This window comes from Siphateles boraxobius, unplaced genomic scaffold (assembly GCF_051911475.1).
Source record: "Siphateles boraxobius isolate OS27281-9 unplaced genomic scaffold, OSU_SipBor_1 8, whole genome shotgun sequence".
Lineage (NCBI taxonomy): Eukaryota > Metazoa > Chordata > Actinopteri > Cypriniformes > Leuciscidae > Siphateles > Siphateles boraxobius.
Genome location: NW_027509208.1, coordinates 36,692,717 through 36,720,255, shown reverse-complemented (window position 1 = coordinate 36,720,255; position 27,539 = coordinate 36,692,717). Strand labels below are relative to the sequence as shown.

The 27,539-nt window shown below is 35.6% G+C and overlaps 1 protein-coding gene across 2 annotated transcripts; it reads left to right on the top strand.

The window, feature by feature from the left end:
- Nucleotides 1-83: 83 nt before the first annotated feature.
- mmut (methylmalonyl CoA mutase) lies at nucleotides 84-27,539 on the top strand. 2 transcript variants are annotated; one of them, XM_077221219.1, is made up of 13 exons: nucleotides 84-495; nucleotides 1,004-1,457; nucleotides 2,241-2,608; nucleotides 2,864-3,021; nucleotides 4,165-4,336; nucleotides 4,936-5,184; nucleotides 6,184-6,295; nucleotides 11,340-11,455; nucleotides 18,362-18,477; nucleotides 21,166-21,297; nucleotides 23,417-23,564; nucleotides 24,861-25,028; nucleotides 26,786-27,539. In XM_077221219.1, exons 2-13 carry the CDS (start codon nucleotides 1,052-1,054, stop codon nucleotides 26,912-26,914), a joined length of 2,274 nt encoding a protein of 757 aa, XP_077077334.1. In that variant the 5' UTR covers nucleotides 84-495; nucleotides 1,004-1,051; the 3' UTR covers nucleotides 26,915-27,539. The 2 variants fall into 2 exon arrangements, with proteins under 2 accessions (XP_077077334.1, XP_077077335.1); XM_077221220.1 differs by having other exon boundaries at nucleotides 431-650.

Below are 27,539 nucleotides of genomic sequence, written 5' to 3'. Positions count from 1 at the left end.
ACTTGGCATATGTCACCACCTGCTGGAATTAAGGTGACATAACGATTGCATCGATATATTCGATTGGGCGGCCATATTGGAACGGTCCAAAAACACTAGTTTGTCTGTGCGTCTGCAACCGGAGTTAGAATATGAATTTGTATGAATATCTACATCTGCAATAGACTTCAGCAGATGATTTTGCTAAACTAACAAAATCAGCGAGACGGTGAAGTATCTCATCATACAAAACTAAACTATACTACACTAGTTATACTATAACTATAACTGTATTTTGGCTATTCTTATCCAACAAAAAAATCTAATATTTTTTAAACACTAAACGGAACCTTTGATTCAAAGCCTCAATATCATCCGTGAAGTTATACAGTGCACATCCGGGTCAGAGTTGATGCTGATTGGCTGAATCTGGTTCGCTGTTAAATGTGATTGGCTGGAGCGCAATACGCCTGTCAGCTTGTCGTCGTCAGTGTTTGGTAAATAGAAGAACGCAAGGTCAGAAATAGCTTTTGTTTTGCTCTTAAATGTTCTGTTATAAAACATTATGATGTGACCGCTTGTATTTAAGTTTTATTTCGTCGGGCACTATCCTAGATGATCAATTATTGTTAGTATGCAAAGGCTCCAAACGGGATAATATAAATAGGCCTGTAAGTTTGCAAACTTTAATGGATAATAGTGAAAAGTGGCAGATGATCCGTGATGTATACGGCTTTAAATGTGACATTTGCTAATATATTTTGTTTAATGGTAATATAAATGTAATGTGATAAAAATGCTATAATATAAAAGGTACTGTGGAGTGGAGGCTTTACCAGGTATTTTTAGTCATAACCGTCCTATTGTGTGGGTGACTTTCAGTATCCAGTATCAAAGACTGCATGCTAATCACCATATACTGATTTATACACACACACACACACACACAATAAACCGCATAATAATTTTTATTTTTTTTTTGCAGTGAAAGACTGTTTCTTTGTATTTCTTTCTTTTTTATTAGATACCCTTGAGTAACTAAACTCGCTCACATATACCCAATGCATACAACATGTTGACCGCACGGAAGGCATGCGTGTCTTTGACAGCCAGACGACTGCTGGGAGCGTCTGTATCCTCGACCCTTGACCTCCAGCGCCACCCCAAACAGTTCCGTACGGCCACCCCACACCGAGATGAAGTGAAGATCCACGAGGGCTGGGCTGCCCTGGCCAAGAAGCAGCTGAAAGGGAAAAACCCAGAGGATCTGATCTGGAAGACCCCTGAGGGCCTCTCCATTAAACCCATATACACTCAGACGGACACGGCCGCGGTGGAGGATGAGCTGCCCGGAGTCTTCCCGTTCACCCGAGGGCCGTACCCCACCATGTACACTTACAGACCCTGGACCATCAGGCAATATGCTGGCTTCAGCACTGTAGAGGAAAGCAACAAGTTTTACAGGGACAATATTAAAGGTATGACATCACAATATTCAAAATATAGTAATTTTAGTTAAATGTATTCATTAAATTATTCAATATTTTTTTTTTTAAATATCATAATCAAATTAAAATATTTGATGTGTATTATATAAAATGATATAAATATTGTATACATATTTTATTTGTTTATCTGCATTTCATGTGATCATTAACTGACAGAAAACCGTGAATGTGTTGTTGAATTATTTAAAAAAATGCAATATTAAAGGAATAATTAACCCAGAAATGAAAATTCTGTCATAAATTTCTCACCCTCCTGTTCTTCCAAGACATTTCGTTTATCTTTGAAACACAAATGAAGATTTTTTTAAAATGAAATCTGAGAGATTTCTGTCTCTCCATTGATAGTCTGTTCTCCCAAAGCTCTGATGCTTCAAAACATTCAAATAGAGGCCGAAAAAAAACCCCAAATGAATCAGGCGGTTTAATCCCAGTCTTCTGAAGAGACTCGATTGCTTTATATGAACAGATTGAATTTAGTCTTTTATTCACATGCAAACATCAATCAGAGAACATCGAGCACTCAATGAACGGCAGCTCAGCCGTACTATCTTCATTTGTGTTCTGAAGATGAACGAACGTTTTATGGGTTTGGAACGACATGAGAGTGAGTAAATTATGACAGAATTTTCATTTTTGGGTGAACTATCCCTTTAACTTAAAATCTTAGAGGGTCTTAAAATAAGTATTTTAGGTTAAAAGGGGTTCAGTTTACCAAAAAAAAAAAGATAAAAGTCATATAACTTCCCTTTTCAGCGGGCCAGCAGGGCCTCTCTGTGGCCTTTGACCTTGCGACGCACAGAGGTTACGACTCGGACAATCCCAGAGTTCATGGGGATGTGGGAATGGCAGGTGTGGCTATCGACACCGTAGAGGACACCAAGCTGCTGTTTGACGGCATCCCGCTGGAGAAGATGTCGGTATCCATGACAATGAACGGAGCCGTCATTCCCATTCTAGCCATGTTCATCGTGACCGGAGAAGAGCAAGGTGTGCCCAAGGAGAAACTGACCGGAACGATCCAGAACGACATCCTCAAAGAGTTCATGGTGCGAAACACCTACATCTTCCCTCCAGAGCCGTCAATGCACGCCATCGCCGATATCTTCGCTTACACTTCAAAGGTACAGCTTGTGTGACATGACATATACATGTCATTCTTTCTCTCTCTTAGGCGCATTCTTTTTATATTTCTTCCTTCTACACAACTTCTATAATTGCTTCTTTTTTGTCTATGAACTTTTAAAAACTACTTTCTAATAACATTAATTTTTAAGAAGATTAAGATTAATTTTTAATTTTAACTGTCTTTGTTGAATCAATTTTCAGAGGGTCTGTCTCCTCTACTCCGTGTAACACATTGAATTGTCTTCTTCCAGAATATGCCCAAGTTTAATTCTATTTCCATCAGTGGATACCACATACAGGAAGCTGGCGCTGATGCCATCCTGGAGTTGGCGTACACTATTGCCAATGGACTGGAATACTGCAGGACCGGACTGAAGGCTGGACTCACCATCGATGAGTTCGCTCCCAGGTTAACTCTGAGATTCAGTGACATTTACATAATTCTCTCTACAATTCTACAATTCCATATTATTATTATTATTGCTTATATTATATATTATTATAAGCATTGTGTAATATATTATTTAACGTGAATTTATTTTAATAATGATATAAAACAATAAAAACATGTTAAATAATATATTACACAATGCTTATTAAACAATAATGGTAATAATAATGATAATAAAATAACTGATAAATAATGATAATAATAATAGAAAAACATATCAATTAATATTTTATTTTGTCATTAATACAAACTTGAATTCATACATTTTTATTAAGTAATAAAATGTAATTAATTATTAATAAAATGTATTAAACTCTATTGATTGTATACACATTATTAGTAGTAGTAGTAGTATTTTTATTAAACATGTTAAATTATATATTACTCAATACATATTAAATTAAAATTATAATCATATTGATACTAAAATAGTACATTATTATTACTACTACTACTTTTATTAACATGTATTAATCATAATAAGAATAGTAGTAGAAATGCATATAATTAATCCATCTGTTTCTTTAATACAATTTTAATTGATACATTTTGTAAAATATATAAAATGTATTGTATAAATATTGATGTTATTATTATCGCTACTACTGTATATGAATACATTATTTCTGATTAATTCAGTTACTATACATTTTACTTGATGCATATTGATTAATAATTACATTATAGGTAAATAAAGATGATGATGATGATAATGATATAATAATAATAAAGAATAGCACACAGCGATGTGATTTTTCTGTATTTATATATCAGATTAAATTGCTTAAATCTGTGAATGTTACGTTTCGCGGCGCCATCTGCGGACACTATCAACATGTTAGCCAGTGTTCAAAGCGAGTAAACAGTGTTACTCACCAGTTGCCCGGTAACTTTATATGAGTTTTGAAAATGCGTGGTGGTGGGAGGAAAGTGATGTGGCTTAGTGCGATCATCAAATATCTACGGTTGTGATGTAATTATATAACTACATTGGGGGCGTGGTCAGGTTTTCCTTCTTTTTTGTCTTTAGCTGATCACATGTTGAGTTTTCTAAAGGTTTCATATACAGTACTGTGATTACTGTGCATGATCTCTTTTTAGACTGTCATTCTTCTGGGGCATCGGCATGAATTTTTATATGGAAATAGCGAAGCTGAGGGCTGCGCGCCGTCTGTGGGCGACACTCATCAAAGAGAAGTTCCAACCCAAGAACTCCAAATCCCTCCTCCTGAGAACTCACTGTCAGACATCTGGATGGTCCCTCACTGAGCAGGTACTGTGACCGCAGGCTCGTTCACAGCTGAGGATTTCACAGCTCTTTGAAAGATGACGGACAATAGCTTGTTAAATAAGCCGTGGTGGTGCAGTAAAGCGTCATAGTGTTAACTTGCATCTTTGACGGGCACTATGTGACATTTTGCCATTTGCTTGTCTTCAATATCTGTGATGTCATGCTGGGTAGTCACTAGTCACGTCCCCGGGGGAAATATCATTGGTCCAAAATCCTGCTGTATTTTAAGTATGCAATTGGGTATTGTGAAATACAGAAGCTATTGACTACAGTATGAGTTAACGGGAAATGTGCAATTGTCGGGAGGGGGTGTGATGCGGGTGTTCTTCTGTTTTCTGTGAATGTGTGGAAAGTAGTGGGGGGTATTGAGTGTGGTTTGGGATGTCAAATGCAGTACTGTAGGTTAATTGTGTGGTGTTGTGTGTTATGCGAAATGTGACGCCAATGTTCTTTCGAATGCCCAAGACGAATTTCTCCAATAGGAGACAATAAGGGCTTATCTTTTCTTATCTTATGTTATCTTTAGGATAAGTTGTGTTGTGACGGGTCTCATGATTAAATGTACCCCATCTGTCCTTCAGGACCCTTACAACAATGTGGTCCGTACCGTAATAGAGGGCATGGCTGCAGTGTTTGGCGGCACACAGTCTCTGCACACTAACTCTTTTGATGAGGCTCTGGGTCTGCCCACGGTCAAGAGCGCACGCATCGCCCGCAATACACAGATCATCATCCAGGAGGAGTCGGGCATCCCGAAGGTGGCTGACCCCTGGGGTGGGTCCTACATGATGGAGGCCCTCACCAATGATGTGTACAACTCAGCGCTCACGGTTCGTACCACAGGCTCATAAACCTTTATTATATTACCTTGATAAACCTTCTTTAACTTGCAGATATTTATGTGTGGATGTCTAATTCCTTGCATCATAAATTATAATCAGTTGTGGCAAATGTATTTAATTATAATCTGTGTTAATGAATCCCCCCCCCCCCCCCTCATTTGTCTGCATATTGATAAATCTTGACTACATAATATATATAGATCTGTAATTAAACACTTGATGCGTCTTTAATAAGCACATAATGAAATGATTAATGACAACACACACAGGCTGTAGAAATTTTGGCTGATAGTTATTTTGATGTTTTGGCTAATAACTGATATGATATTGCCAGTATTATAAATCTATACTGTTATAATAGTAATATTATCGTTACTAAAATGAATAAACATGTTTAAAATAAATAATACATTTGTTCACTTAAATGGCAAGTATAAATGTTTATTATTGTACATTTAAATGTTACGTAGTGCATTTTAAATATGGTAATAAAATAATAAATATTTAAAGTGAAGATAGAAATAAAAATGAATTGTTTAAACGAAATTTAATTGTATATTAAGTAGAGCGGATGTAACTAATTTACAAATTAAATTAAAAAAAAAATTCAAAACAATCTGTATTGTATAAAGCCCTATATAAATGTTATTTGACTTGGGTTCATACATTTTATTAATTAATGAGTGTGTTAAATTGTATTGATTGTATGATTATTATGATTATTTTTATTAGTAGTAGTAGTACTATTATTATTGCTACTGCATAATTTCAAATTTTGAATGCATATTAATAATAATAATAATACAAATAACAATTAAATGATGGCCATATCAGTTGTCTGTCATAAAAATAAGTCTTAGATTTAGGAAAATAAGTAATTGCTTAAATGATTTCTATTTTAAACACTCTGATTTGTTGCTTAAGGTCTAGCAATATATGTGATTGTGTATGTTTACAGGAATTCTGTTCTCTTTGTGTCTTGTTTAGTTCATCACTGAGATTGAGGACATGGGAGGTATGGCTCGCGCTGTTGCCGAGGGAATTCCCAAACTGCGCATCGAGGAATGTGCCGCCCGCAGACAAGCGCGCATTGATTCAGGTACCAAAGCAAAACACTCATTTACACAAGCCTGCACACATAATTACAGCCCAGGACATGTGACTAATGTCCCATTTAGTCCCATGTAGTGCTACTAGGAAGTGACCTCGCCCAGTCACATGCATTAAAGGATTAGTTCACTTCAGAATTAAAATTTCCTGATAATTTACTCACCGCCACATTATCCAAGATATTCATGTCTTTCTTTCTTCAGTCGAAAAGAAATGTTTCCTCAAAAACCTTAATTTCTTTTAGACTGAAGAAAGAAAGACATGAATATCTTGAATGACGTGGGGGTGAGTAAATTATCAGGACATTTTTATTCTGAAGTGAACTCCCCCTTTAATACAAGAACGTTGCACTTTCTTATTTAAGCAATTGGAATACAAGTACAGTTTCAATCTACTTGAATGTGTTTCCACATTTACAATCTTGTCCAGCTAATGCACATGTGTTTCTATCTAGAGTAAATAAGCAGATGCATCCTCTGTCAGAAAGACAATTATTTCTTTTAACAGAATTCCAGTTACATTTTCTCCAGTTAATTTTTTAACAACAGGCTTCTCCTATATTCTCCTTAAGCTGTTTTGTGTGAATGTGCGAGACTTCCGATTCATTAGCCACTATGGGGAAATAACGAGACAAAATGCTTTAAATGGTAAAACTATTTGCGCTACAAACCAATGTGGCTATATTTACGACAATAGGAGCGGATGACACACATTCAATTTACAAATGGCCACTTCCACTCTTCTTTAAAAGAAACTGTCTCTGCTTTAAAAAAGCATCATCACCACAGTAAGCTAGGTTAGCGATGACATTGTAACCATTTCAGGAAGTGATTGATGCTCCTGATGATTGACTCTGAGAGGGTTTGCTTCAACGGGAAAGGGTCTGGTATTTACAGAGAGGATTTGACATCTCCTCTTCTATATCAATAAATAGATAATAAGCAGTGAGTGGGTGTTGAGGCAGATGTCACATTAGGATCCTCTCGCCTGCTGTGGAGACATCAATCAATCAGTCGAGCGAAAACTGGGGCTTTTCTGAACCAGACCACACGTCCTCTAAATGGCTTATGTCAATGCACTCTGGTGACAGGTAGTTTTCAGGTTTCAGCAACGTTTGGAGACATTTTTGACTGTACGGCGTGTTCTGTTCATTTTGAACTCAATAGCAGTAATATAACCTGTCTCCAGGGTAATTAGGGCCCGAGCACCGATGGTGTGAGGACCCAATTGGAATTTCTCTGTTTATTATGCGACTTGTTATTAGATTTCTGAAAAGTCATTGGAACACAATTGCCTGGGAATTTGAACTGTCTTGTCAAGCATCAGTTTTTAGCTCTTTCAGTCATTGAAAACCTAGAAATAAATGTTTAAATGTTTTTTTGCCTATGGCACTAGACTTGCAATCATGAAAAATACTTTAATTATTACATTTTAAAGCTATTACTGTCTCAATAAAAATTAAAACAATCATAAACCATATAAAAAAAATTGTCTGTGTTTACACAATTTACAACTGTTGTGGCATGTGATTTATGAAGACGACAAACGAAACTCATGGTAAAGCACTTTTATTGTGCATGATTTTCAACTAAGGTGTGTGTGTGTGTGTGTGTGTGTGTGTGTGTGCGCGCGCGTGTGTGTTAGTATGCCTAAATATACTAGCAATATAAATAATATAGAATAATAATATAGAATAAAGAAGTTGGCCATTACATTCCAGAAAAGTTTAAAATGTAATTTCCACATATACACTGTTAAATATATAATTTGAGATGTGATGGAAAAAATTCATTACTTTCAGGGGGGAAAAAATGGCTGAATTAAAGTAAATTCTTGGACATTAGTAGACAAAATAAACTAGTGAGAGAAAAATCTCACTAGTTGTTGAAAAGAACATTTTGTTTTGCATCTTGTGGCATCTGCTGTTGTTGTTTTGAAGTAGATTTCTCTGGTGTCGCCGGAGGACTTGTGACAGATCGCAGTCGAGATGCCATTTAAGATCTCTACACACAGCTGTGCACAATGCTCTGATCAATAGTGAACCAGAACTGCAGATACAGAGATATTAACAATGATTATTTTCTTTTATTGATTATTCTGTCTGTGTAGATCTCAGATATTGACATGCTATCGGTAGAACTTGAGTGATGCATTAATTGGCTCCCATTTCTCTACGCTTTGCTGATTGAGATGTACAGTGCCACTAGGGGGCAGTCTTTTAATATGAATAACACGCGCATACAATAACCATTATGCCAAATGCCTCCATGGTAAACTTGATACACAAGATTTTCACTTTCACATGCATGCTTCTATTTCCAGGTCTGAGGCCTTAAGTTTGATGTCTTAAATCGAATGTTGCTTCACGTCAGGTAATGTTTTGCACGTGGCTCTTTCTCCAAGGAATTATGCATAATTTAAGTAACCCACAGATGCCGCACAGCTGGATATTTTAGTGGATGTTGGCTAGCGCATGGGATGTTCCCTTTGGGTGAACGCCATACAGTTATCGCTAAAGACTTCAGAGGCCACTCTAATGCGTCCTGATGGACTCTGGGAGGACAGAAAGTGTGTAAATAAATCATCACATTAATGAAGTGGTGGAAGCATTAGCTACACCTGCCATGAACCACACACACATCTTACAAGAGCCTATTATCGCACTGCTCTCCAGAATAAGCGAGAAATTGGAAGTTTCTGCAGGAAGTATTTAGCTTTTTTTTTCTCAACTTCATATCATTAGCATAACAATTTGAGGTAAAAGTTGATTTGAAAAAAAAACATTTTCTTTTTGCTTTAATGACAGCGGTGCTTGGGCTAAACTATCTGAAATATTTCTAATTTATTTTACATTTCTTTGTAAAAGAAACTTTAAACTTTATTTACAAACTGTATTTCAAATCCAAGATGTTCAGTGTGGTCTTAGATGTTTGTGTAAATATTGACTGAATGGACAACAGGGTCCAAGAAGCAACATTTCAAACAGAAACTAACCCATATTGGGTTTTCAGCATATGTTTGAAGCTCCCCGGTTTAAGGCCCTAGACAGTCAAGACATTGATCCTGAGGGCTCTCGATGGATTTTCTTTCATGTGGATGAGTGGTGGAATATGTATGAATGGACCAGCCTGTCATACATCTTCTGCATCTTCTGAGAAAATACGCAGCAATGGTGTTGACTTATGAATTTACACATGGTTTGTCTTAAAGCATATTAAAACACTACATAGACATATAAACATTTATTAACATAATTATTAAAAGCTTGATTTTCGACTCTGGGAGACTTTAAGTAGTTGACTGGTCAGAGACTTTATCAGGGTTTGCTAGTTGCAGATAGTATTAGAGGGAGGGGCTTCTTCATTCTAAAGAGCATTTAATTGGACAAATCTGTGTAGTGCAGGATGAGTCATCAATTTTTAGTTTGCTTTCCAAATTTGAAATGTATACACTACTTTAAAGCAGTCTCTTATACTCGAGGCTGCATTTATACTGTAAAAACTAATACTGTGAAGTATTATTACGATTAATAATAACTCTTTTCTATTTGAATATATTTTAAAATGTGATTTATTGCTGTGATGCAGAGCTGCATTTTTAGCATCATTACTCCAGTCTTCAGTGTCATGTGATCCTTCAGAAATAATATGCTGATTCTAATATGCAGATTCTAATATGCATTCTGGTATGATTAAGTTCAAAAGAAGCATTTTTTTCCCAATAGAAATCTTTTGTAACATTATAAATATGTTTACTATCACTTTTGATCAATTTAATGTATCATTGTTCAATGAAAATCTACCCCAAACTTTATAAAGGTAGTGTAAATCTGCTAAAAATATTCTCATATTTTAGGGGCAGGGTTGTTATAGTTAGCTAAAATTAGAACTAAAACCATGAAAAAAAAACATTTTCATCACTAAAATAAAATAACAGTTCACTAACATGAAAAAACTATTACATTTACATTTAGCTGACGCTTTTATCCAAAGCGACTTACAATTGCTATATTTCAGAGGTCGCACGCCTCTGGAGCAACTAGGGGTTAAATGTCTTGCTCAGGGACATATTGGTGTCTTGCAGTGGATTCGAACCCGGGTCTCTCACACCAAAGGCATGTGTCTTATCCACTGCGCCATCACCAACCGCCTTATTAAAAAAACAAATTAATAAAATTGCAAAAACACAAAAAATACTAAAGCTTTAATATGATAAAACTAATAATATGAATAAAAATGTATAATAGTATCTCAATTAAACTAAAATAAGTAGCTAGCATATATAGATGACTTCCAAGCTAATACACATGAATGAAAATCCACAAAACTCTAATGTAAGAATCATCGCTGTAAGACTTTACATTTATTCTCATTTAGTATTGTATCATCAGTTCCAAATTTTCCCACTCACTCTTCCTGGGTGGTTTTGTCCCTAAATAATATGTAACATGGATTATTGCATCCCCTGTGCAATCAATTTTTTTTGTATCAATACCAAACATTCAGACTTGTATCAGTTTAACATATCCTTTCATCTTATTCACATTCCCCTGCATAATTATATATATCATATTTGGACATGCATATATTGTCTATTTCTTTATTCTATATTATTTATTTACTTGTCTGTATTTTATTTTAAATTATTTTCAAAGACAAATTCGTTGGAGAGAGACTTGTCAATAAATCTCATTCTGATTCTGATTCAAACTACACTTGATTCCAATAGCCAGAACTCTGATTACCCATGACAGTTGCAATGATATCTCTCCAGGTTTGTGTTTAATGAACATGTGCTGTAAGTTAATAGAACACTCCCTGTGAGCTTTCGTTTCTATATGGATGATTATCCTTGCCTCATAATAAGGTGAGAGGAGCCTATTAAATCTGTACCCTCTGATCTTTACCTACAGGGCATGCACGGAGATCTGCGAAGCTGTGATGCTTTATTTCAGCTCCGGGTGTCTAGTGTTGCCCTTCATTTTTTAGGCTCTGCTCCTGATGCCCTCTCGCACCGTCTCTGTCTCACTATAGGCTCTGAGGTCATCGTGGGGGTCAACAAGTACCGCCTGGAGAAGGAAGAATCCGTCGACGTGCTTTCCATCGACAACACAGCTGTGCGTAACAAGCAGATTGAAAAGCTGCAGAAGGTTAGTTCCCTCTGGCGATGACTCACAGCATGGATTTTGAAGTCGAGTGCCTTCATCCGTATTGACGTGATCAGAGATGGTCGCGTATAGTCCGTTCCCAACCGAGCACTCTGTGAAGTTACCTAATCACAATCAAGGGCTTTGATTCAATCGAGCACTTGAAGTGCTCCATTGAAATGGTCATAATTGATCATTTTATTCTTCAGATTGACATAGACATAGAAATATATAGAATTATATTCAGGGCTGTAGGAGCGACTTGGACTTCAAGTCGGCATGAAAAGAAAGTTGCATTAGTCTTGAGCTGAGATAATTGGATTTGAAATAGTTGCGTTTTGTAAAAAATAACACAACAATAACAGTTTTCATTTGTTTTTAATATACATTTGCAGTTTTTATTTCATTTAGTAGAAGCAATTTATAATAAATCCAAAAAATAATTATGATAATATTCATAGTTTTCAGTTACATGACTGCCGTGGAGACCTGGAGGGCAAAACATCCATAGAACTGCAGCACAGTGCTGTGTCTTTTTTGCCATCTCAAAAAAAGATAAACTAAAAATTGTGAACAAAATGCACTTTTGATCCATATTCGGCACCTGGTGCAGTATTTCAGTCAGTAAATCAGTGGGACATTCTAAAACACAACGTGAAAAATCGCTTGAAGTTCCTTAATGTACTAGACTATATTTAAAGATCATATTCAGTATACACCTTATTGATAATGCGTACTATATATAAGCAAGCAGAGACCAGAATATGAACGCCGCATGCTAAATGGTTAAAGGTGCAGTAAGTGATTTCTGAGAAACCCCATTGAAAGTGGATCGGACTGAGCACCACAACACACTTGTAGCCAATCAGCAGTAGGGGGCGTGTCCACTCATGATGGGGGAGGAGAGAGAGTGAGCAAGAGGGAGATTTGAAGAAAGACTGTAGAAAGAGAGATGGCTGAGAGACATTACAAAAGAGAAAAGCTCAGAGGAAAATCACTGGAAAAAGAAGGGTTATGATCAGGCAAGAGCTTTAGGATCTGCTGCATTAATATTAGAAACGTTTTTTCCAGCACTGGAGGTTGTGTTGTTTCTGCTCCAAATGTGAGTAACATTGGTTTTGCCAAGATATGCTGTTGTTGTAATGTTAACTGTAGTAACAGGACAGTTTTAAGTGTCATTGTTTATCTGGGGCTGGTGTGCGGTTGCTGGTGACTAACAGCGAACTCTTCCTTGTTCTTAGTCGTCATTCTTTCATCATCTTTGCTTTATTTTTCGCAAAGCATTATTTTTCTGCACCTTTTAAGCGCTTTCTTTTCTATGGTTTTCTATAGAAAAATACTTAACAAGAAACTATTCTGGGTTCTGGTTGCTTGTACATAGTATTCATCATCAGTAAGTTGTATATTGAATTTGTCTTTTAATATCACTATCTGTCTTAGTGGTTCAACGGATCATAAAACTCATGGTTCGAATCATTTTATGGTTTTTGATTAACGTATTGGATAATTTTTTGGATCAGCACAAACTTATTTTGAGGATTGGGGCGGCAAATGTAACTTTGCTGTCCATTACCTAAAGCACACTTTAAAGGGACATTGTGTAGGAATTTCTCCCATCTAGCGGTCAAATTTGCATTCAAACGAATTGTGATCTCCAGCGACTCGCTTTTTCCAATGCGTGTTGCATCTACGGTAGCTGTTATGTACCAAAAAGCTATGACAGGATGTCTTCTAATAGCACTTCGGCGAGTTTTCCTTCGGGTGAACAGGTTTCTTATTTCAAACAAACTGCAACTTGACACAACGAACACACGAATGTTATAGTATGAATAATAACAGTGCAATGTAGCCTTTTAAACTTGCCGGGGCCGTGAAGCGCCTCTCGCCGCTCTGCCCCTCCGTTTCTGCTGCTTTCAGTCACGTGACGCTGGCTCTGAACGGAAACGCGTTGGCCTAGTACTTTTTGACCCTCTCTGCTATTATAGTTTTTCAAGATGGCTGAACGACATGGAAGCCTCCATGGACCTACCCGTCACATCTATATAAAGATAATAAATTCTTCGTTTACGAGGATAAGTCAGATAATTGGCAGAGGTATTTGTACACCATTGAGGACATATTTATGAATAAAAATATTGATTTTATATAATAAAATACCTAAAAAACTACACATAGTCCCTTTAAGTACTACAGCAAAAACTACTATTCTAACTAATCATGTTCAAACATTATTAGTTAATAAAAAACATTTCATTAAAAAAACTTAATCAAATACATTAATTACAAGCATAGATAAATACAATTACAAATAAAGTAAGGTCTAACTGTATGAATTCAGGCACAGACATGTAGTAATAAGGGCCTAAATGTAAATAACACTAGTGTTCACTGTATAAATTAAATATAGATTAATCTTTTTTTTAAAGCTGTGTTTTGCTAAAACGGGTATCTTGACATCCTTTTGTGTTTATGTGTCCATTCAAGCACATGGGGATGCGAAAAAGGAATCAATTAGCTGTCCGCACGCTATCTTGAATGCGCCTCTCTGTGTGTGTGTGGATGTGCACACCGATAACAGCACACGTGTACCAAATTGATGGTGAAACTTAGTTATTAATCCGCCAAACACATGTGTGCTGAACCTTGGGGCCATGTCCGTAGGGATCAACTACAATCCGTTTGTCCCCTAGTCTTTATAATGATGATAATGGATCATGTGATGCGTGACATTTGCCATCACAGAATTTTTTTTTTTTACAATGTTTAAAAATAATGTTTGATGTTTAAATGTTTAAACATTTAAAAAAGAAAGTTAACATTTATAATTATGACATTTTACTTGATCTTGGTGAGCACAAGAGACTTCTTTCTTACCAACCCTAATCTTTTTTAATGATATTTAATGTGAGGGAATTGCAGTTAGACCACATAAAGAGACCAATATGCTCAAAGAAGACAGTTGCATAAACTGCTTAGACTATTCTTAAAAATTAGCCACCTCATTTTTTCCCTATGCAACATCCAAACATAGTATTCTGTTCTTTAAGCATTTTAAGTCATTTAAAGACATTGGCCCTCATTTATCATTCTTGCGTAGAAACGGGCGTATATGTTGGCGTAAGATTATGCTTACTCTCCTCTCAGCGCCTGATTTATGAAGCTGTGCGTACCTTTGAAATCCAGGTGTACGCAATACCTGGCCTTGATAAATGCCGCGGCTGAAAACGATCGTCATTAGAATAACACTCCCCTATATATTCAAGTATCCGCTTCCCCCACACCCTCATTTTACGCCATGGACACACGGAAGACGGCATAGAGGAGACACTTCTCTGGAGATCGAGACCATCACCATCATGAAAAATTATTATTAAATCAAACAACAATATTGTTGATGATAAAATCAAAGTTAATTGTATTTTTTTTTCAAAACGCTATAAATCCATCCATTTTTTGTCTAAAAAAACAACAACAAGAGAACATGCAACATATAATCAGGGACTCATACTATAAATTAATATAAGTTAAATAAGTGCAACTGCATGAAATCAATAAAAGCCAAACAAAATAAATAGTAAAGTAAATTAAATAGTAAAAATAAAATAAATATTTCCAATGTCACGTTCCAATATTGTCCACCACATAAAACAAATAATTTAAAAATAACACACAAATACAGTCCTTAAATACAACAATGTTAAAAATACATTCAAATCATTTAGTAACACATTTAGGCTAATAGTAATTCGTGCCGAACTTGAAAAAAGTAATAACAATATTCAGGCTACTATTAGGCTACGTGTTGTAGCCATTAACTAAGTGCATTTAGTTTCATATTTGTTAAAAAATAATAATGTTATTTTTTCCCCATCTACTGTATGTTGATTATGAAAAGTGAACATAGGCTAAGATAGGATGCGCAATATATCGGGAGACATGCTCAGACATGATTTTGGCCACTTAATTAAGTTTTGTTTTGTAGAAAGCCTTTCTTTAAAGTGAATTTCGTTTTGTATAAATTGTATCTTAATTTTAATATTTTTTTCATCAACCAATAAAATAATAAATAATAAGCAAATAGCAGACAATATAATCATGAGTCATGACATGGAGGCGCGGGCGCGGTCCCTTGCATTGCAAGTGAACTGGAGCGCATCTCATCACAAATTAACCGAAACTCAGTATATGCCTCACAGACATGAGAAATAAATCTATAAAGAAAGGTTGAAATGTCTTTAAACGAAACAATTATAAACGAAAAAAAATGGGCTACTCTCTCTAAAGGCGCGTTCACTACGGAGATGGTGATCATCAATTTCATCTTTGCAGACACTACACTTGTTTATTAATAGAAATAAAATACAAATTTATTTTTAAAAATGGCGTTTATCGCGTTTCGGAAAAGAGCTCCTCATATCTTTTAGTTTGTCAGTGCGTTTTGTGGTGTTAGGAATTGTTTTTTTGCGCATTTCCGCACTAACTCAAAATGTGCGTACATGTACACCACATCCTGACCTGGCGTAGGATTTGAGCGTGCCGTACGCCAACGTCCATATTGATAAATATCAAAGTCACCGTGGTTTTGGGTGTACGCCAGATGTACGCTGGAAATTTGGTGTACGCACTTTTGATAAATGAGGGCCAACGTCTTTGAAACTTTAACTTTTTAACTAAACTTGAAATTAGTTACAAAACAAGTACATATTTATTCTCTGAAAGAAGGGCTAAATTAGTAAACACTGTTACTGCATTCCTGACATAGGTCAGACCCTTTAGTAACCTCTCAGATACCAAATACAGACATTTCCTGTAACATAAATACCAGAATAGATGCACTGCTTTTAAGAAAACTATGTTTTCCAATTCATTATATAATACAATAAGAGGGATTTTAAATCCACCCCCTTTAAGTGGATTCACTGAAATGCATTTCATTTGATCTCCCGCATCAAATTTGGTAGAATGCTTTGGAAATTAGATTGCATTTATCTTTTCCTTCAAGGGATTATTAATATATCTCATGAGCTTTTCTGCAATGCATCTGTATAAGATTACTGTGCAGTCGGTTGGCCATTGTAAAATAGCAGGGTGATGAAGGCTAATGATTGAGTTCATGAAGTTCAAAATCCCGTGTTTCGCTGATTGTCTTGCAGTTGTTATCAAAATTATTCAACCCTCATTGCAAATCAAGTTTATTGGCAAAAATTACTGACTTTCAGCTGTTTGCAAAAAACAAATCAAACAAAAGTAATTTGAAAGAGCTCAAACCACTCAATCAAGTGGTTTCCCCAAATTCAACTGAAAATGCATCTTTCAATGACTTCTTTTTGTTTATTTCAAACAGCTGAAAGTCTAAATTTTGCCAATAAGCCTGATTTGCAATGGGGGTTGAATAATTTCTAATACAAGTGTTGTGAAGTTTGCATCCGTTTATTGCCATTTCCCTGGAGTGAAGACTTTCTTTCAGGTTGTTTTATCTGTTGTCACACTAAGAAATAAACTTCGGTTTGAAGTTTGACGATAAATGCAAGTCGATAGTACATTGCTTGGGAATTCTCATGTGATGACAGTCTGTATATTGAAGTTGAAAATGTAAATGAAACAGCCATGACGTAAAATGTTGTTTCTGTCAGTGACGGCTCAAATATTTGAAGGCGTTTTGTTTGATCTTGAAGCATTTGGCATCTGATCACACATCATCTCTTCATGGTTTCCCAAAACATCTTCAGTTCAGAAAGTATGTACTACATGAGTGGGGTGATGTTTGGTACCTTGGAAAATAATGTAGACTCAATGTTTTGAAAAAGAACAGTAAATATGTCTAAAGTAATACACTGGAAATGGAAGTCTGCAACACTGCAAATAGAAATTGCAAATTTCAAGCGGTACATTTGTTCTTTTTAAACCCTTAAAATCAATGGGCCTGTGTACTTGGCATAATTATTTTATTTTAGATATTTTATTTTGAAAAAGATTTGAAAAAGATACAAGTATTATCTGTGATAATGGAGATTATGCCACAAATTCAACTGATAGAGCTTAACTTATATTGAACCTGCAACTACCTTTTCATCTCTTCCCTCTGAATGAGAGACAACTTTATTTTAATTTTATTATTATATCTAATATTATAAGTTGTCTGAGAAAATATAATGTATGTTATGAAGACTCTGCTAAGGAATCAGTATTATTACTTTGGGGTTTGTCATTCTTTAAGAACCCTTGTACTATTTATTAATATTGAATTATCTTTTTATTTTTAAATTTTAGTTTAATAATTTAAATTAAATTACAATAGTAATTTTGTAATGCATTTTTTTATAGCCCTGAATAACTTATTAATTTTTAAAGCTTTAAGTATTTCACATAATATATTCTAGCTTTATTTCAATTACTGAAAATGATTTTTAATAATTGTATTATTTGTTTATTATTATTATATTTAATTATTTGCATTATTTCGTTTTATTTAACAAAACAACACTGAAAGGAATTCCCTTCTTAGCCAAAGGTATTGCATAAAGATCACACACCGTCTTTTAACAGTCAGATGATCCTTTTTTTATTTATTTATTTTTTTATTAAATTAAAAATGTTCTCCACAATATTAGCACAAGCTAGAGGATGTGAAGCAACACAGAACCTTCTCTATGTTTCACTGCTTTCATAATGTCTTCACCCCATTTACAGCAAGTAGTTTAGTTATAATAATCTGATTCTGCACTATATGCTGTGTTTTCTGAGACCATCCACAAAGTGTTAATGCTCTCCCACACCTCCATCTGCATGATTTTAAATGTCACCCATGTTGTTTATACACTCCATACTGATTCCACGTTGTTGTATGTTTGTATGGCTCAGGCAGGGTCATTGTTTGCAGATGGTAATGAAGCTGCCATTGCATTGCAGGTCAGAGAGAGCAGAGATGCAGAGGCGGCGAAGAGATGCTTGGCCGCGATCGAGCAGTGTGCACGTACCAGAGATGGAAACATACTGGAGCTCGCTGTGGAGGCTGCGAGAGCCCGGTGAGTGTACCTACATGACTTCCAGATGCAGAGGGCTTTGGAAACTGGGTGAAACTCACAGATGAAAACACAAACACACTCACGAAAGGTTTATTCCAACCCATAAAGGCCTGTTCACAACAAGAGCAATAGCTATAACGATTAAGATATAGTTTTAAAAATAGTACTAAAAATGTCAAATAATAGTTGGGTTCACACCACAACTGTAATGGCACAGAGAAACTGTTATTTTTTACTAGCTGAAGAATTATAAAAACACTCACAGCCAATCTGAATCCATTCTGCTTTAAAGAGCTCAAGCAATTACTAGTTATCAATATAGTCATTTTTATAGTGTCATTGTTGGGCCTTAATCTCTAAAAATTAGGGTGTAACTTATTGGCTTAAACTATTAGTGAAACTATTAGAAACTATTACTATTAGAAACTATTAGTGTGTGACTTGCATCGTTTCCGCTAAAGACGTGAAAGATTCTGTCTGCACATGCAAAATCCTATCACACGTTCAGTAAATCTGACATCTTTTCAGTTTTGTGATACAGAACTATCTTCTTTATTACGTAGCATATCATTATCCAGTGTTTCATTTATTATTCATTAGCTCACAAATTATTTATCAGTATTGCGCGCATTTATTATTTATTAGTTTTGATCTAATCATTTGCATAAGTATTAATCTGTCACAAAGTAACTCAGGTGAGGTTGCAGCTCTATTTTGCAAATAGTACAGAGTCCTGCCATCCATCTTCATAATTTGAAGCGACAGGAAGACAAGAGCAAAGTACAGGTGTGATGTCTCTCATCCATCAGTGCTCATGAAACCTGCACATGCTATATGGTCTGTTATTGCTCATAGTCAAGAAGGTATATTTTTTATGGTTTTAGTTTCAGTTATAATTACAACCCTGGTGCACATATACCTAGGGGTGGGCGATATACCGGTAGACACAATAAACCGGTAGAAATTTGTACTGGTAGAGTTAGTTAGCGTGCGAGTACTGAACTGAGTTCAACGTTCAAATACATAAGCTTATGTGTCAAAATGCCTGACTTCAAGAGTATCCTCGTAAACACAGTCGTTTATGTCTTAAAGTCCCCCTTTGGTGAAAGCTTTTAATGTTGTTTTTTATGTCTATGTAGTGTTTTTAATATGGTTTAAGACAAACCATGTGTAAATTCATGTCAACACCATTGCTGAGTATTTTCTCCTTAAAGCTGCAGTGAACCAATGACGTGCTTTGAAATCGCTGGTTTTTCTGACGTCACAAACTACCTTGTATCCAATCACGTCAACGTGTGGATCTCTTGTGAGGCGGGGCTTATTTGCATATTCATAGAACCGCGTATACTAAATGAGGCAAGGGTGTAGAGTTACATTCAAGCTATTTTTGGCAGGGTTCTGTCACTTCTGTCTCTAGTTCAATTCTTGGTTTTGTGACAGAGCTCTTACACTCCTGGTTTTGTCTCGTCTTTGTCTGAGTGCGCGGTTTGGAGTGTGCTTGAGTCGTGCACTTACTTGTCTACGTGCCTTGTTACATGTGCGGGGCATGGTGTTTGGATTCCGGCACTTTGGTTTAGTTTGGTTTCGGTTCTGTGTCGGGATCCAGACATACATGCTCCGTGTTTTGCACTAGCTGTGTGCTTTCATGTTGTCATGTTTTGTGTGAACATGTGGCTTATTCATTGGCTGCATATTCATGAGCACATGGCTTGTAGGGTTGCCACCCGTCCCTGTTTTACCGGGATTGTCCTTCTTTTTAATAACCTGTCCCGGGAAATGTATCCACTCTCCCGGGACACTGAATGTCCCGGTTTTCGAAAGGTATGATCAATGCATGATCTCATTTTGCATGATCCATGTATTCGATCTTAAATAGACAGCAGCCTAATATAACTGCTCCTGTCTGTGTCATTAATGTAAATCTAACCATAAAAGAAAATGAGAAAATAACTCCTTGATCTTGACTGAATTACCTTTTGTAACTTTAATAAAATATAAATACATGTATATTGTAAAAACTAGTGTTTTTTGTTAATTTAATTACTTTATACAATTTATCTAGTCTTTTTTTTCTAGTTCTTGAAGTTTTTCAGGTAGGTCTGTTTCATTTGTGTCTTTGTTCTATTGTAGTTTTGTTCTATTGTAGTTTTGTCCTATTGCCCTGTTATTTGTAATTAGTTTGTTTCTTCTTTTATCACTGATTGTTCACTTGTCTTCAGTAAGCTTTTTCTTTGTTTTAGTTTTTTACTATTTTTGTTTTTCAATGGTATCAAAAATGTTGACATCATAACCTTATTTACAGCCAAAATAACTATACTGTGATATATGTTATCGAGAAATAAAATTATCGCCCACCCCTACATAAACCTTATTGAGACATTGTCTCAAATCAGATCATTTGTAACTTTTTTTTTTCTTCTTTTTTTTCCCATATTATAAAAATATTATCTTGCTTTCGGATGTCTGGCTGGAAGAGCTCGAGTTAGTGCCGCGTGTCTGTGTTTTACCAAGCTTAGTGCAAAGATTGGGGGATCACACGCTTTGAACATATGGAATGCGATTCTTGCCTGTTTAATGCACTGCAAACACAAATTCAATCATATAACAATCCAAACAAAAATAAAGGAATTGTGTTGCATGTTATATTGTGCTTATCTGTGGATTAAAGGATTCTGTTGGTTTCTGTAGGTGCTCGGTGGGGGAGATCACAGATGCCATGAAATCAGTTTTCGGGGAGCACAAGGCCAGCACACGCATGGTGAGCGGAGCGTACCGCAGTGAGTTCGGCGAGCATGAGGAGATAGCGCTGGCGCATAATAGGTAAGAGTTTGCAAATTCCCCTTCCCAAAACTGAGTGCCACTTCCTGGAACTGTACTCATTCTTCACCTATATATAGCTGCTTTCGTACTGTATAGTATGCTAAAATCCATAAATCTAATTATATGTCCAAATAAGTGGCCAAAAAAACCCCACGATTGCTTACTACTGTAGTTCTGCCCAGGTTTGCATCCGACTTCTTCCCATGAGGCTAGGGGAAAGGAGTTGACATAATTAAAAACATACACACATGCATGCATCCATAAATGCGTATATATAGTATGATATATATAATGTATGACATAATCAAAAATGTAAAAGTATATTATGAATAAATGTATAGTAGTGGCCAAAAGTGATGTGTGTGTGTGTGTGTGTGTGTGTATGTATATATATATATATATATATATATATATATATATATATTATTAAATTTTTTTTTTTTACAGTAGTGGCCAAAAGTGATGTCTGACTTATTTATTAAATGTATTAAATATTTTGAATGCATGTTCTGGCGTTTTTTGTTTGTTATTTTTTTTGCATGCTCACGCATCACAATTTCTGTTTTATTTATACTGCCTTTGTGTGTTACTGCCATTTTACTGTGAAGAAAATGATGAGAGTATGGATGCGCATGAATGAATAAAAATCTATTTGCTCAAAAGTTTGATTTCGTTAGGGCAGAAGGCTATAGGCTATCTCTAATATCCATGACCTTATGTCTGCTCTGACAGCTGAGAAACCAGCTGTAAAATGGGCTGATGGCGCAATATGATCGGGTGGAGTTTTGACTGACAGTTTGAGGAGCCAATGGAGTTATGAGGTTTAGCCACAGCGTCTTTTAAATGCTTTTCATTGGTTAAATATTTGTAAAATCCATATACAGACGTAAAGGATTACTAATAGCATTCATTTTATAAAACAAAAATTATGAAATATAGAGTTGCGAGGTTTCGGCCTGACAGCGATGATATGTTCTTATTTGTAGATTTATTTTTTACTTATTTTTACTTATTTGTAGATTTATTTTATTTGTAGATACATTTATTTTTACTTATTTTTTGTAATTTAATCATTTTCCACGGCACACCTGACTTGACAACCTGTCACGGCACCAGCACAGTGGTTGGGAAACACTGCTTTACGGTATATCCTGCTCATGAAGACTCCAAAAGATGTCAAATGTTGCACTAAACAATAATAACAGTTTTCCGATATTTAATCTTTTTGTTGCTCTTGAGCTGACCCCATAACTCAGTGTGATATCTTCCTTTTGACCCTTATGGCATCATGATTGTTATTTTCATAAAGCACTAAATGTAACTGGATTTATCTTTAGCTGCTGAATTCATGATAAATCAGGATGGCTTAGACAGAGGAAAGCTCTGAGATTCCACTATATCTCTGTATTTGTGTGTCTTCGGGTTGACAGATTGTTACCTCAGTGACCAATTAGATGAGATGAGAGTGTGACAGAACATATCAAACATTACACCATAAATATTCAACACACAACTTTCAAATGATCCGGATCTTACAACCTGAACATCTCAGACTCACGTGGTACATTACATTCCAGGGGAATTATTTTGCACCATGTCATTTTAAGTTTTATGCTAAATTGCTTTTGTAGTTAATCACATAAACTTATATTATAAATACTCTTGATTATGCAGACTTTTATTTAACACCAGATATAGTAAAGTTTGTTTAATAGGGTGAGTGTTCTTTTAGTATTATTTATATGCTATTGAAGTACTTATTCATACGTTTTATTATATTTATTTTTTTACTTTCAATTAATTTTAGTTGATGGCTTAAATTTTAATGAGGATTAAAATGGCTTTATTTCAATTATTGAATAAAAATGTAAGTTATTTATTTAACGAGAACAACAGTCTTAAAGGAAAATATATGAAGTAACCAACCACAAGTTTTAAAGGAATGCCTCACCCAAAATTTTTTTACACACCCTCATGTTGTTTCAAACCCATGTGACTTAATTTCAGCACAAAATGAAAAAAGCTTCAAAAAATGACACAGAAGCACCATAAAAGTGTTTGAAACATCATCTTTAGTCAGTATGTTGATGTTACCATCCCGTGTGCTTTTGTTTCTCAGAATCGTACAGTTCAAAAAGCACGAAGGCAGAAATCCCCGTCTGCTCGTGGCCAAAATGGGACAGGACGGTCATGATAGAGGGGCAAAGGTCATCGCCACTGGATTCGCAGACCTTGGGTTTGATGTGGACGTCGGCCCGCTTTTCCAGGTATGAAAGACACTATATCCGTCATGGTGCATCTCTACTTTTTTGGTGCATCTCGAGTTTTTATTTGCATACATTTCTAATCTTTTGCAAGTGAGGGTAAAAATATCGTCTCCTCTGAAAGTCATCCATCTGTCAAAGACGATCAAGAAGTCATCTCATGGAGCTTAACTTTTCTTAATCGTGTTTATCTCCCACATTTTGGCACTCGTGTTTCCTTTAAAGACAAGTCTATCATCAATTAAGAGATCCTTTCTGAACCATAGACATCAAGAGATCAAGTGCATACCTCTGAGTTAAGCTCCCACTTCTCCCTAGTTTTCAAAATAAGAATAATCCGCTTTTCTCATTTGTGCTCCATGAATACTTTCCTGGACGAAACTATTTTTGCATCAGATTATGATGTTCATTTTAAAAGTCAACGTCTCTCTTCAGTGTCACATGATCCTTCTGAATTCATTCTAATATGCTGAATTGCTGCAGAAACATGTTGAAAACAGTTGTGCTGGTTAATATTTTTGTGGAAACCATTTTTTCAGGATTCTTTGATGAATAGAAAGTTCAAAAGAACAGCATTTATTTGAAATAGAAACTTTGTCAATTTAAAATGAACTTTATTGTCAGTTAGTTTTGAGCAATTTAATGCATCCTTGCTGAATAAAAGTATTAAAGGGATGGTTCACCCAAAAATGAAAATTCTGTCATTAATACTTACCCTCATTTCGTTCCAAACTCGTAAGACTTTTGTTCATCTTCAGAAGACAAATAAAGATATTTTTTTAGAAATCTGAGAGCTTCTGTCCTTCCATAGATAGCTATGCAAATATCACTTTGACGCTTCAAAAAAGTACATGAAGAGATCGTAAAACTAATCTGTATGATTTGAGTGGTTTAGTCCAAATTTTCTGAAGAGACTTGATCGATTTATATGATGAACAGATTTAATTTAGGCTTTTATTCACATTTAAACATTGATCAGCGAACATAAACAGAAGCTCAACCGAACCTGCTTGACACGCGTGAACAAACCTCTTGCTGAAGCTCAAACACGAGAATGTGAAAGTGGTAGTTGCAGTAGTTTAGTAGTCTGTGGAGGGACAGAAAGCTCTCAGATTTCATCAAAAAGATCTTCATTTGGTTTCCAAAGATGAACAAAAGTCTTACTGGTTTGGAACAACATGAGGGTGAGTAAATGATGACAGAATTTTCATTTTTGGGTGAACTATCACTTTAATTTCACAGTCTAATACTTGTCACTTCACTTGATTTTTTTTGTTTTGTCCGTTTCCATGATGACAGACCCCGCTGGAGGTCGCCCAACAGGCCGTAGATGCAGATGTGCATTGTGTGGGGGTCAGCACACTGGCAGCTGGACACAAGACACTCGTGCCCGAGCTCATCAAAGAGCTGCGTAATCTCAACCGGCCAGATATCATGGTGATCTGCGGAGGGGTCATACCACCACAGGTAACACCTGACTCCTGACAGACAGCTAGATGTATGAGCAGAGGCACAATGTGAGCTCAATTGCTGCTTACACAGGCAGAGAATTGTCTCTCTTAGACTGAAACTGACAGTTTTCACAGAACAGATCACAAAGAAAGCGAAGAATGAAAATTTATATCAAATTAGTCAAAAACATTGCAGGCATTTTACTCAGTTAGTTAGCTTGTGTAATTACTCCTTTGTAAGACATGATCCTTCAGAAATCATTCTAATATGCTAATTTGCTGCTCAAGAAACATTTCTTATTATTATTTACTCTTTACTGTCAGTTTTGATCAATATAATGTATCCTCCCTGAAGTATTAATTTATTTTTTAAAAAAGTCTTACTGACCCCAACACTAGTGTGTATAAATCATCTAATCTAACACTAACAACCCTGTTATTTTCAGTATTGCCTGATTCGTAATATAACACTGTCGTTTGTGCTCATTCAGATCAAATAATTAACATGCGTGATTTCAACTTTCCATCTTCAACCAGCCATTTGCTCTCACAGCAGAATACAGATAAATTTGCATCTAGATCGATTTATTCAAATAAAGGTCCGTTCTCAGTCACAGTGGGGTTTAATTAGGACCTTTATAAGGTCAGTCTACACAATCCTACTTAATGATCTCCTAGCTAGTGTATATGAACGTTGGATGTATGTAGAAACCTGTATGCCTGCAATAACACTGGCATGTTAGATACTTTGAATACTGCAGCTATGTCTTTTTGAGCTTACCGGCATATGCATAAAATAGATTCCATTTACCTTTGGTTGCGTTGAGGTCTGAGAGCGCCTTAGTCCTTAGTTAACTGAGTGCCATTTAAATGATTATTGAGTGTTAACCTGTAATGAGTGTGGGGTCAGTGGAGGCGAAAGCTGTGGTAATTAAAGCAGACATGGAAATCAATCTCATGCACACAATCCATTTGTTTATACTATATCAGATCTACCGGGTAGATTCCACCAGCGTTTGGCATAGCAGTTAAAATAAACTAAATATAAATATAATAAACTGCATTTAGCTGTTTCACATTCTGTGCTTGTGGTTCTCAATGAGTGAGTCACGACTAATTAATCATGCTGATTGTGTGTAATAAAATGCAGCTGATCATATAATTGTGCATAGTTAAGATAGGAGACAACGCTTCTATTGTCTTTTGTTGTTAATGTCAGAGGTTGTGCATCCAATTAGACTTTACAGTACTTTATATTATTAACGATTTGGTACAGTGCATTTCAAGTCATACGCTTTGATAATAATATCTGTCTGTCTATCCATATTTTTTGGTTCTCATGGTTTAAAAAGATCATTCAGACAGATGAGCAAGTATTATAGTTTATATATATATAATTAATTTTTTTTTACTCATTTTGGAACTCTTTTGTTTTCATGAACTAGAATAAGGAATTTACCATTAGTGGACATCTTGTTAGAGACTCATTATAATAAACTGTTGAGTTCCTGGAACGTTTTTTTGTGTGATCCAAAAAACACTCTACATTTTGAGCGAACAGTCTATTTCAGTTCGAGACTGTTTCTGTTTTTGACCGTGATTGTTGTTTTTATCTAAAAGCAATTGGTTGGACTGAATTAGTTTCAAATTCAATACGTGCTCCAAAGTACACTTAAAATGTTCAAGGTTCAAAACAAGTTAATGTACTCAATTAATTAGTTTACTAATCATGACATAGTGAAATAGTTCAGATGTGTTTTCTTCTCTTTTTAGGACTACGAATTCCTCTACAACAGCGGCGTAAGCAGTATCTTCGGCCCAGGCACCAGAATTCCTCAAGCAGCAGTGGAGGTTCTTGACAACATTGAAAAAAGCCTCGAGAAGAACCGACATGCCATGTAACCAGAGACCAGTCAGATTTTGTTCTTCACACACACTCAACATCTCAAAATGCACTTAAGCTTTGAGCAAGACAGCAATTCAATAGGATATTGACTGAGAATAATTAGAACACTTTTATATTCCAACAGATATCACAACATGATGTAATCAGTTTGAAATAATTCACTCTCCGAATTGTTTTTGATTTGAAAACATGTGAAAGCAGTCATTAGTTTTGTCTAAAATGTGTATAGTTTGACATAATGCATTAAACTCAGTGTTGATGTGGTCACCAGCCCCTTTCTTAACCATCATTTGGTATTTACAGAACTTATGTGACAGGATTACACACGTGTGTATTTTAATGATATTTTCCTCATCAGAGTGAAGCTGTTTTATTGTTTTGTTCATCAATAGAAAATGCCTTAAGCATTATTATGTATTAACTTGGATAGTGCGTTTTAGATGCACAGTAATTGAAGCCGTCTGTCTTTGCTCAATGTGGCCTTAAGGACTTTTTTTTGCATGATCTCTATCTTATTGAGCACCATCTGTTTCAGCTTTTGGTAGAAATGAGCACGTGGATGTAAAGATTATGTGTCTACACTGTGATGAAACCTTAAACCCTCGGTGATGTGAGCAGCTA

What these genes read in the sequence shown, in the direction of transcription:
- mmut (XM_077221219.1), top strand. Translation starts at nt 1,052, where the DNA reads ATGTTGACCGCACGGAAGGCATGCGTGTCTTTGACAGCCAGACGACTG. An exon ending in ATCGATGAGTTCGCTCCCAG is followed by an intron (nt 3,022 to 4,164) that starts GTTAACTCTGAG and finishes ATCTCTTTTTAG; the next exon opens with ACTGTCATTCTTCTGGGGCA. An exon ending in ACGTCGGCCCGCTTTTCCAG is followed by an intron (nt 23,565 to 24,860) that starts GTATGAAAGACA and finishes CCATGATGACAG; the next exon opens with ACCCCGCTGGAGGTCGCCCA.